This window comes from Thamnophis elegans, chromosome 2, assembly GCF_009769535.1.
Source record: "Thamnophis elegans isolate rThaEle1 chromosome 2, rThaEle1.pri, whole genome shotgun sequence".
NCBI lineage: Eukaryota > Metazoa > Chordata > Lepidosauria > Squamata > Colubridae > Thamnophis > Thamnophis elegans.
This window is the reverse complement of record NC_045542.1, coordinates 118,148,571-118,160,694: the sequence shown is the minus strand read 5'-3', so window position 1 is coordinate 118,160,694 and position 12,124 is coordinate 118,148,571. Positions and strand designations below refer to the sequence as shown.

General features: G+C 39.5%; 1 protein-coding gene across 3 annotated transcripts in view; it reads right to left on the bottom strand.

Annotated features, from left to right (window-relative positions):
- Positions 1-12,124, bottom strand: part of PLXNA1 (plexin A1) — a 385,871-nt gene that overhangs the window by 115,976 nt on the left and 257,771 nt on the right. For all 3 annotated transcript variants that reach the window (XM_032209248.1, XM_032209249.1, XM_032209250.1), the window contains exon 10: positions 4,607-4,807. In XM_032209248.1, coding sequence (XP_032065139.1) covers positions 4,607-4,807 — 201 coding nt within the window. The remainder of the gene's footprint in view (positions 1-4,606; positions 4,808-12,124) is intronic.

Here is a 12,124-nt window from a genome sequence, read left to right as displayed (position 1 = left end):
TGGGAGAACTTTTTATATTTAAGAAAAATAGAATGATATATGCAATACTATAAGGGTTTAGTACAGTTAAACAGATTAGAACGATGCAATGGAATGATGTATTTATGATTTCAATATATAGAATATTTATGTAATGAACAATTTGTGATTCGATATATAATTATAAGTGGTGACCATGGAAAGGACCCACAAAATCTTGTAACCAAACGACACGGAAATGTAAGAAGGTTGTGTGTTTTATGTTTTTTGTTTGTTTAAAAATAAATTTAAAAATATAAAAACAGATTAAAATTGAAAAATAAAAAATAAAACAAAATTGAAAAATATATGATGCAACAGAGAGGCAGGATTGCCTTCTTTGTTAATGCACCAATCACCTCCAGCCAACAGCTTCTCTTTCGGGACCCTAATTTAATTTTTGTCAGTTCTGTTATAACTTCAAAAGGTCACTAAACAGAGCAGACCTATCTTTTTCATGCCTTCCATATTACTTATTACTTTAATTTTACTTTTTGTTTTCACCGAGTACCTGAGGATTATTATGTTGTGTTGTTTAGTTTAGCATCCTTTCTCCCTTACCTTGCTTGCCTATTTTAGCCAATAGGTGATACAGTTACCTAAAAAAAAAAACTTGTTTGCAGTGTCCAGTCCCTATCATCAGGATCTTCAGTGCACATGTACTAATATAGGTTTTCTCAACTGTCGTACAAATAATCCTCCCCCATATGAATTACAGACTCAATGAACAAATAAATATTTGGTTTGATGTTATGCATTGCATCCACATGCATGTACACATCCTCAATACTCCCACAAGGTTTCTTGGGAAAGAGAAGAAGCCTTGTTTGTTTCTCTCACAGTAAACATGACTGGTATCCTGCTGTTAATGGTAGCAAAAACAACCAGTATCCAGAGAAATGACTAGTAGGCAGGCAGGAAGAAGTGTCACTGGGAAAGGAAAGAAGGAATATACAACTCCAACAAAATATGGTTTTTTACCTACAAAGAGAATATTCAACCTAATTTTGGAATAAATCCTTTACTGCCTGATCTGATTCACTTGCACACATACAAAAACATAGCCCTTCTCCCCAACTCTGCTAAGATGGAAGTCCTGGAGGGTTTGCAGGCCATATAAAAACAGCAACCATGCCAGAGATTCAATAGAAAACACTCTCTTAACAGTTTGCTATCTTGTCTACAGACAAGATTTGGTTGCTGCTGCCTAATCCTATACATACACATTATGCTTTAGTTTTTCTAGTTAACATTTGCCCTCTTCGGAAATGCAGTTGACTTGAGGTGCATTAGCCTTAGCCAGTGATGGCGAACCTTTTCAGCACTGAGTGCCAAAAAGGTAGCGTGGAAACGTCGGCGTGTGTGCGCACGTTCATCGGGGCCCTGCTCAGGAAAAGCCAAACTTCTGGGTTCTAGCATGCATGTACACCCAATGATCAGCCAGTCAGCACACATTTGCAGAACGGCTTTTGGCACTGCCGTGCGTGAGAAGTGAATGTGCTCCAGAAAAGCCAAACTTCCAGGTTCTGGCATGCATGCATACCCAACAATCAGCTGGCTGGTGCGCATGTGCATGCCGACTTTCAGCACTGCTGTGCACATGAAGTGATAACGCTCCAGGAAAGCCAAACTTCTGAGTATCAGTGCGCATGTGCACTCAACAATCAGCTGGCCGTGGCATGCATGCATACCCAACAATCAGCTGGCTGGTGCGCATGTGCATGCCGACTTTCAGCACTGCTGCGCACATGAAGTGATAACGCTCCAGGAAAGCCAAACTTCTGAGTATCAGTGCGCATGTGCACTCAACAATCAGCTGGCCGGTGCGCATATGCACACCAACTTTCGGCACTGCTGCACACACAAAGGACAGTTGATTGTCGCATTCACATACATGCAAGAAACCCGGAAGACAAACAGGCAAGGCAGCATATGCCGGGCGACATGACTTTGCGTGCCACTTTGGGCATGCATGCCAAAGGTTCACCATCACAGGCCTTAGCTGTTAAAATACATTCTTGTCTTACTATTAGTCTCACCAGGATACTGGCTCACCCCAAAACCAACACAGCTTCTCTCCTGCAGATGTTATTTCATTTAAGTGGGCAGGGAGGATTTATGAGAGAAGTACTCAAGATTGTAATACCTGGAGTGAACACAAAATCCCAGATATCCAAGTTTAGAGTGCCCAAGACAGGTACTGTATACTTCAAATTCAACCAATACAGATTCCATCCTTATTTTCTGAAATGTATTTCAACTGATTGACAGTGTCTCCATTTAGACTGAGCTTCAATTTGTGTTTCACTCATCTGTTCTATTCTGTCTAATATTATGACAGCAATTTAGAACCTGGAACAGCTTCTTTGGATTTAGTTGGAAAGGAAATAGACTTGGGGCATCAAATTCCAAAACTCAAGTAAAATCTGCCAGTAGTTTCATGTATATCAAAACAGACAATTGGAGACAAACTTTTTTTGAGGTGAGGGCTGCATTTCATTTTTGAACGACATAACAGAGATGACACTTCAAAACATGGGTCCAGAATAAAATTACATGACTTAATGTAACTGAAATTAATCACATCTAATCTGATTTCTCCCCATACAGTATACTTAATCAAGTCTACTTTTCATAATACATTAAAATTATAATTCATCAGCAATTTGGGGATTATAGTCAAAGCTGCAGAGTGTTGCAGGCAATAAATCTCAGCTATGGGGAAACAATATAACATAAAATAGACAATCACAAAAAGTTCTGTGTTCTGAATTTTCCCCTTTGAGAAAAACTAGTAAAATGTAAGAAACAGACTATATAAGTTTATTCTTAAAGGCTACCTGTTCTGACCTAGGCTTCCCAAAAGCATGCAGCAAACTCCTTGTCCCTTTTACTGTGAATTCTGCTCATTCACATCCAACAAAGTCTTTCAAGGGAAGATTTACAGTCATAGACTTTATCTGGCTGGGAAAACTGACAGGCCAATGTCTGCAAAACTTGGCAGGAAGTCTCGGAAAGTGACGAACCAATTTAGCGAACTAATTGTCTCCTGAAAACTCCCCTCCTCTTTCGCTCCTCTTTTATTTCCTCAGGGGAGGGGCCATTCATCATCCACCTGTGGCCTTATTCCCAAGTTGACCCCTGTTCTTTAGCTGTTCCATTCAACTGGCAACTGTGGGCATGCACACACTGGGAACAGGCTTCAGCTTTTCATCTGCCTCACTGATGTCTGACTCTGAAGGCAGCTGATACCTGGCATAGGGCTCTTGCCCCCTCTCTGCCTCTGACAGAGAGCCCTCATCAAAGCCTTCCCCAGACTCCAAGACTGGCCCCTGTTCCTCCCCAACCTCCTCACTATCTGAATCTGCTGCCAGCTCTGTTGGCTGGAGGCGGGCCACAACACTACCAAATGGACAATTTCCCTGAATTTTGTTATAATAGAACAGTTCACAGTTTCCTGGATGTCTCTATGCAGACTGAAAAATGAACAGAAGTTAATAGTTTACTTGCTGACACTAATTACACATACAATTCTTTGATGGTCTGATTGGGTGCCTCTAGACTTATCTAGAATTTCCTATCAATATTATTTGATTGTCCTTCTGCTAGTTTAACTACACTTCACTCCCCTGAGCTAATGTGGTCTATTCAGCAGAACAGAGTCTTAAATAAGGCGTGATGATTAGAAGATAGCTCAGAAGTCTAGCCAAGAAATGGTATGTCTCTGCAGATTAGCACATTAAGTTTACCGGTCTTTATGATCAGAGATCCCTTAAGACCATTCATCCGATACTCTGGTACTATGAGGGATGTGAAACTTCTTGAAACAATAATAACACCTGCTGCTGCCTTTGTTATTATTTTTTTTTCTGTCAAAAGAGCACTCATGGCAATTAAGTAATCTCACGTGAGACTACTAACCTGACCTAATTAAAACCACTTGGTTTCTCATCCAGGAAATATTTGGGAATAGGACAATATGGACACAGAGGAGGGGGGATATCTTATCTCCCCTCCACACACACACACCTGTGAATGAATTCATTTTTTTTATTTAACTTTATCCTGCCTTTATTACTTTATAAGTAACCCAAGGGGGTGAACATACACTATATTGCCAAAAGTATTTGCTCACAACTGAGTCTGATTATGTGGATGGGTGAGCGAAAACTTTTGGCAATATAGTATATCTAATATTACTTCCTGTCCACACCTCTACAACAATAACAACACAACAAGAACATGAATGAGACTAGAATGCTAAATCTTAAGAGAAAAACCTGGATGAAGCTCAATAACTACATTTTCCATTTTTAAAAAAGTGAAAACACAACCCACTAAAAAAAGGTCAACATTAATTAGGCAAAATGAACAAAGAACACAAATACATCCTTCCTGATACTGCGTAAGGCATATATGCAGGAAACACAGAGCCGTCTATAAATATAATTAATGCATAAGTGCAAGATATGAGAAGATTTCAAACATTTTACAGGTTGAGATTACATAATTTCCTACATCTTAGTCTTCCTCTAGATCCAAGGCCAAAATAAGTTTTTCAAAAGACAGTTCTGAGCTATGGACTCACCGAAGTATTCTGACACTGGATGCTGGTACTGTTGAAACGCAGGGCAGTGACACGGGAAGGGTTCCCAGGGATATGGAAAATGCATTCGTAATTGCGCTGTCCAGACTGTGGCTGTGGCAGGTTTTTGGCAGTTAAAGTGATAGGCTTCACTACACCAACAGGGATATAGATCTGGGTGCTTGGAAGGATCTGAGGGCAGTCCTGTGAGAGAGAAAGATTTTAAAAACAGGTTTTACATATTTGTTTCATGTTTGATAACAATGGTGTGAGCATTAACAACAATCTAATTTACAGTACTGTGTTTTCCAAAAATAAAACCCAGCCTTATATTTTTTTTTGCCACCAAAAAAGGTACCAGTTCTTATTTTCAGGGGATGTCTCCCATTGACTCACCTCACTTGTTCACATCACCCCCAGCATCCGTTCTGCTGTCAGAGGCCTTCATGAACTTCTGTGGCTGGCAATGCCGGCAATGCTGGCAAGGCTTTCCTGAAGGCCTCTGCAGCTGATCACAGAGCTCCGGATCGATCCGGAGAAGAAGTCAGGCAGCAAGGCAGGTGTCGGGGTGCGCGAGACCTGGCTGCAATAGTCTGAAGGTAAAGTAGTAGGGCAGCTCCTCCACCACCTATCCCCATCCTAGCTTAATTTTTACCCGTGTGCCTTGCCCCACCCTGTGAACTCAGAAGTGGGTGGGGTCTTAATTAGGGCTTATTGGGGGTAGGGCTTATGTTGGGCACATGTGTAAAAATCAACATGACTTATTTTCATGATAGGTATTTTTTTTTCAGGGAAGCATGGTACTAGTTTACTATGGTTAGCTCTGAAATAAAATTACGCTTCAATATGAATATGATAGCATTAACCCCTTTAAAAAGCTATGCATTATAACTAAACATTCATAAAGGAAAATTGTTATTCAAATGACATACTCGTCTAGTGACTGATCTACACTTGGAAATGCTCTCCCTAAAAGCTTCTCCTTGCTATCATCCTACTTCAACTAATAAGGACTCTCCAGCCTGTTATTTTTGTATTCTACTCTTCCTCACCTGGATGCTCTCAAGATTTGTGGTTTCCAACTCCTGGCATTCATTCTACTAACTCAGCTTCTTCTTCCCTTTCTATTTTCGTTTTTTTGTTAAAGCCTTTCAGAATTCTGGCTCATGGGCTTTCTTACTGCACTGAAAGTGCAGTAAAACTGATCTGCCTCCAATTACTCCAGTTTGTATAACCATTATACCCAGACCACAAAAATGTCTGATTCATGACATTTCTGCTTATAGATAGCAAGACCATTTAATGATTCAAAATACAGCTTATAAAATGTTATAGTTGCACTCATGTTAACCTAAGTCATCATTGTTAGGTACAGTTATTCACAAAATTCTGCTTTAGTTAGGTTTTACTTCTGTGATTTTTATATACGTCTAGATTGGAAAATCACAAATACTAACACTAATCTTACTGCTCCACCCATCCCATCAGTGGAAAAAAGTACTAATACTTGGCTTTGCATACATGGAAGGGGTATATTAGAAATGGAAGAGCATCTCACAACCTAATAACATTCCTGGGCAGAGCCCTCAATTTGGGGGGGGGGGTTAATAGTGGGGATTCAAGAAATTTAAGGGCATGTTAACAGCACCCTCAGGATGTCTTGTACAGATATCCAAACATAAAGCACACACCTGTGGGTTGTTCCTTGCCACCCAAGCAGTCTCTCAGATTCAGAAAGCTCTCTAGGGCTGAAAAAAGCACCTTTGGGACAATCATGACCTGGATGATTGAGAATCTCCATAGAAGTCTCTAGGGCTCAATGTATCTTATCTATTTCATGGATATATAGGTATACTTCAAAGCCCTGGATGCAGTCACCATTTTATGTTCCTGTGTGGGTGCTAAAGACAATGCCAGAAATAATTTTTAAAAAATAGCTTATAGATCAGATTACATCTGAGTCTGGCACCTTGCTTTGCCACAAACTGACATCTAAATGGTTTGAACATGAACCTCTTGGAGCACTGACCTTCTAGTGATTCATGCATGAAGCGAACCATACATAAATGGTTTCTTTCTGATTCAAAATAATGTACAGTATTTTGTTTTGGACATAGACCAACTTGAACGTTTTTGTAAGTGGGGAATGTTTTGATAATGGAACCATTCTGGTTTAGTGATGTCATTGGAAGATGTCTTGCCACTTGTAGTTCAGATGTTATTTTTCTGGCCAAGAGAGTCCTGGCTGTCAACCCCACTAGGTAGAGCAGGCCAGAAAATCAATAGGAAGCCATACTTTATCGAAATAGGCTATAATAACTGTATCTTACAAACCTCTTATTTAGACCACAGCATTTAATTCCCTCATCTCCTTCCCTCCATCCCCTCTCCTCCTAACATATCAGAAAGCTGTCCATTGCTTAAACACTCCAAATTCTTATACATTTATTTAAACAAAACATGGAACACCCAAGTTACTTTGAATTATGTTACAACCAACCACTACCAACTCAAAATAATTTCCTTCAGAATAAAATTATTTCTTTCAAGATTTGAAAAGTTGTTTTTCATGTACACCTCTACTAATTTCAGATGATAATGATGTTGTTATTCAACAAAAAATTAAAAATGAATGCAGGTAGGGAGTTTTCTGTATAAGCCATAGGGGCATCATGTGGATGTCCAAGAGAATTATTTCTCTTCTTTTCTTGCTTTGCTATTCAAAGTGCTGTGTTAAGCGGAAGTAATTGTTAGTGGAAATATGGCCCATAACAAATGCTACATAGCAGGAATCACAATATACATGTATTTGGAATTATTGAGTTTTCAGTTCTTCTTGTGTGCCCATTGCAAAGAGAATAAAAAGGGGTTGCAACACAATATAGGCTGACAGTTCTGTCACAAAAGCTGCCAGTGAATTCAAAAAAAACAGAAGGACCTTGGAGTATCAGACAAGCTGTTTACCATGGTATTTCACTATTCAACTTGCTATGAAAAGAAAGGCCAAGGTAATTTTGACAAGAACACTAGAGAAAAGCAATGCAGTACAGTGGAAGAAAACACTCCAAGCCAAGTTTGAATTTATGAAGCTCATAAAGTGAACCTGAACCACTCTATTATCCCTATCCTATATCCTAAGCAAAACACATTTATCAATGTATAACTGTGCCCAAATAAATAAAATGTATCACAGCTTAATCTGATGGCTTGGCTTATACTTACTGAGACTCTAACTGAGATCACACAATACATTCAACCTCAAACTAAGAGCCGAGGTGACGCAGTGGTTAGAGTGCAGTACTGCAGGCTACTTCTGCTGATCACTGGCTGCCAACAGTTTGGCAGATCGAATCTAACCAGGCTGAAGGTTGACCCAGCCTTCCATCTTTCTGAGATCAGTAAAATGAGGACCCAGACTATTGGGGGCAATATGCTGACTCTGTAAACCGCTTAGAGAGGGCTGTAAAGCACTATGAAGCGGTATATAAGTCTAACTGCTATTGTTATTGCTAAACCGTCCAACTTTATTTTAGCCACATATGGAGGGAAAATCCAGCCATAGGCTCCCTGCGGATAGGCTCCCACAGAAGTCCAAAAGCTTGGAAGACTAAGCCTCTGGAAGACCAACCCATATTGACCTGCAAAACAAATAAGGTGGAAACCATACATTGAAATTTAAGCTCCTTAAATGTAGGATGAGATACAAATAGCAATAGCAATAGCAGTAGACTTATATACCGCTTCATAGGCCTTTCAGGCCTCTCTAAGCGGTTTACAGAGAGTCAGCATATTGCCCCCAACAATCTGGGTCCTCATTTTACCCACCTCGGAAGGATGGAAGGCTGAGTCAACCCTGAGCCGGTGAGATTTGAACCGCTGACCTGCTGATCTAGCAGTAGCCTGCAGTGCTGCATTTTAACCACTGCGCCACCTAAGCATGATAGTAGGCAGCGTAACTAAGAAAACTGGCTTTTGTTATTTAAGGATGCACTAATCTTTGCTGTTTCTCTAAGGCTTAACCCAAATAAAAGGCAACAGATACTGAATAAATAGCAATCTTAGGGCTATAATATCTCTATTTACTTAGCACTAGTACATGATGCCCTCTGAAAGCAATAATAAAATCTATAAAGGTGCTTAACTTTATCATTCGGGTGCTGAACAAATGTTAACTCCTCCTTGTTGACAGCTCTCTATGAGAAACAAGCTGCAGAACAATGAGATGGGATGTGGATCCTGACAAACCAAAATATCAATCTTCCTTTTTTCTGCCTGTCTGACCTAGAATTACAACCTGGCTTAATATTAAAAAAAGAACCTTCAAAAAACCCCAAATATATTACAAGGTTATTTTTCAGAATATCATCCAGCTCTGTCTTTGCAGAACTCAGCACATCTTCCCATTTCTTTGTGGTACCGATCACCGACAACAAATCATTGGCATCTCCGGGTGCTCTGGTGGAAATGCTGCAGCTACATTTGATGGGAAACAAGATTCATTATTGACTGAGCCAAATGCTCAGCTATCGTCTGAGCCGTGGGTGAACTTTCCCAATTACCTTCAACAAGTGGCTGTTTAGCAGCTGGTAAAGTAGAGGCCAAAAGCTCTTCATACCACTTTTTGCTCTCATAGTGCCATCTTCGCTTCCCAAAAGCCTAACTGCAATACTCAAGAGAGCAGGGGAGAATAAAAATAAACAGGACCAGCCAGGAAAACAACCTCAGTCCCAGAAGGGCACCACTTCAGCAACAATATCCTGATGCAACACCCAGATTAGCCAGCCTAATGGCAAAGGCATTCCTACCTTAAATAGCAGAAAGAGAGGAGAATAACATGTTTTCAAGTTAAGTGTTACAGACTTCAAAAACTGGCCTTTAGAGCCTAAAGATATGTATGCTCATTGGGGACTTCCCTAGAGGCAAACCAGCATATGCTTCAGTTTAGCGCAATTCAGGAAGGCTTATTCTATAAAATAGACATATAGCAAAGGCAAGAAAGGTGTATGTCTTCCTATATCAGGAATGACTGCCAAATACCCAAAGGCCTGGTATCTCAAAAAAAAAAAAAACCTTACAGGAATTCTCACCAATCTATCCCTTGCGTCAATGAATTATCAAAGCTACAAAACAAACAAACTAGCTCAGAATAGTTGGCAAATCCCTGCTCCTTCTTTCTAAGCTCCATGAATATTGAGTTTCCTGGTTTCTAAAGTTCAAGCAAGTTTGTCTCACTTTTTTTTTTCCAAAATGAATTCAACATCATGTTCCTGCTACCTCAACACTCCTGAAAAAGGGACAGGTTGAGAAATTCACTGTTAGCTATGAATTTGATTATCACAGCTCTTTGATCTTTTATAACCAAATTCATGGGGCACCCTGGTAAATGGGCCAGAGGTATGTGCTATTATAACTACGGAGAGTCCTTAAAAGTGCTTGCAAAGCAATCTGACACAAAATATGCCTCCTCAGATGCCTAGACAAATACAATGAATGAGCTAATGTGTTTTTCCATCCTAAAGATATACACATTTTAGTGATTTTTTCAACCAGAAATGCTCCAATCCTGCTATGTTATATTTGGCATATATAGGGAACAGTGCCTAATTGAACAAAAATTCTGCCTTACTGAAAAACAGGAAGCACCTGGTACCTATGGATTTTTTTTTCTAAAGAGTTTCATGACTCAGCATTCATGACACTGGAGTGAAAGTTCCTCAGAAGAAATGGCCCTGATGCTACTCAGGTTTTTTCCCAGCTGCTCCATTTTTTGGAATAGCCAATTCTCAGGATTAATGAGAACATCTCCTTATTCAAACACCACAAGCTTATCAACTGCTTAGCCAACATATCTTTTCCTGGATAGCAGAGACACTGAATTTTGGGCAGCAGTGTGAATGACGATCTTCTCATCTACTCATTTAATTATACTCTAATGTTGTATGTCATGGGTTCCCCACCTCCCCCTCCCCCAGTTTGTGGGCCAGAACCTTTACACAGCATGCCAGAAACCAGGCCATGCAAACAAGTGAAGCCCCATCAGTGGGATGCAGGCAGTACATGAAACCATGCTTCCTCTGGTCCATGGAAAAACCTCTTTCCACAAAACTGGTCCCTGGTGCCCAAAAGCTTGGGGGGCACCGTTCTAAGTCATCCCTGCACAGATATTTTGTACATTTTTCTCATATTGTAATATATCTCTGATTTTGAAAAATCACATCTTCATGTATCTGATAAACTTAATACAATAGAATGCTCTAAGCATCTAAAGCAGAGGTGTCAAACTTGCATTGTCACGCTGGTGTCACGCGATGTATCAAGACTTCCCTCTCCTTTCCCTAAACTGGGTGTGGGCGTGGCCAGCACATGACACATCTGGCCTGCAGGCCATGAGTTTGATACCTCTGATCTAAAGATTTACAAAAGTAAGAAAGAAAAGTTGCAAGTGAAAGCTCAAGTGTCCTCTGAGTGACAAGATGATAGAAAGGATCAAAATTATTAAATAGAAAAAATGCTCAAAATCGATCATAGTAATCTTTCCTGTTTTATTTAACAAGCTGCTTTTCCCATTTTTATTTATTTCATTATTAATATCTATAGAAACTTTTTTTTAAAAAAAAAAACCCTCACCAACTTATCTTCTTAGCTGCTCCCAAATTGTGGAAAGTTTTTCTACTGAAAGCTTTGATAGACCTCAAGAATCTCATAAATTTTAGAAAAGCTATTATGAACCAATTTGAAATCAATAAAAGTAACTTTTGGGCAGTTTGGGTGAGGGGGGGAGACAACAGATTTCCTGATATTTTGCCAGGAAATGTGACTGGCACCTTTGGAGGCAAGATGGTCTATGTATCTTCACATATTTATGTGAAGACAGCCTGCCTCTGAAGATAACAGTTAAATGCCAAGAAATCTGTTGCCTGGACCATAGTTGATGAACTCTGAACCCCAATACTGCCCAACAGATAGCAACCATGAAACTGTACACCATTAAAAGTTAACTATTTTATTTTCCCTATTTTCATCATTTTTCCCAAAACTGGAGGTGTCTATTATTAACTCCCAATTATTATACCAATAGCTATTTCTAAGGTTACTTGGCTGCTTGTTTATTAGAAACAACAAGGAGAAGGGAAAACAGTGAACAAAATTGTTAGGGAATAAACTACAGTAAGCACCTGCCTTCAACGAATATGTTTCATCAATTTCATCTCTCTCCTTCCACCTGCTTTCAATTTTATCAAATCATGTTTTGATTAGATAAGAAAATTAGGAGATTGTTTTGTTTCACTATCCAAATTGCATCCTGTTGTCATTCAAATGTTTTGAATTAAAAATAATAATTAAGCAGTCTAGGTGTTAAGCGGGAAGTTGTGTTCTGGCTACAAGCAGCCTGAATGCAGAACAATTATTTTAAAAATATAAAATTGTGGGACATCAAGAAAAATGGGTTTAATACCCTTTTCACCAAGGCACAAAAAAGCACCTGCTCACAGGTCAATTCAACTACGCAATGAATAAAAT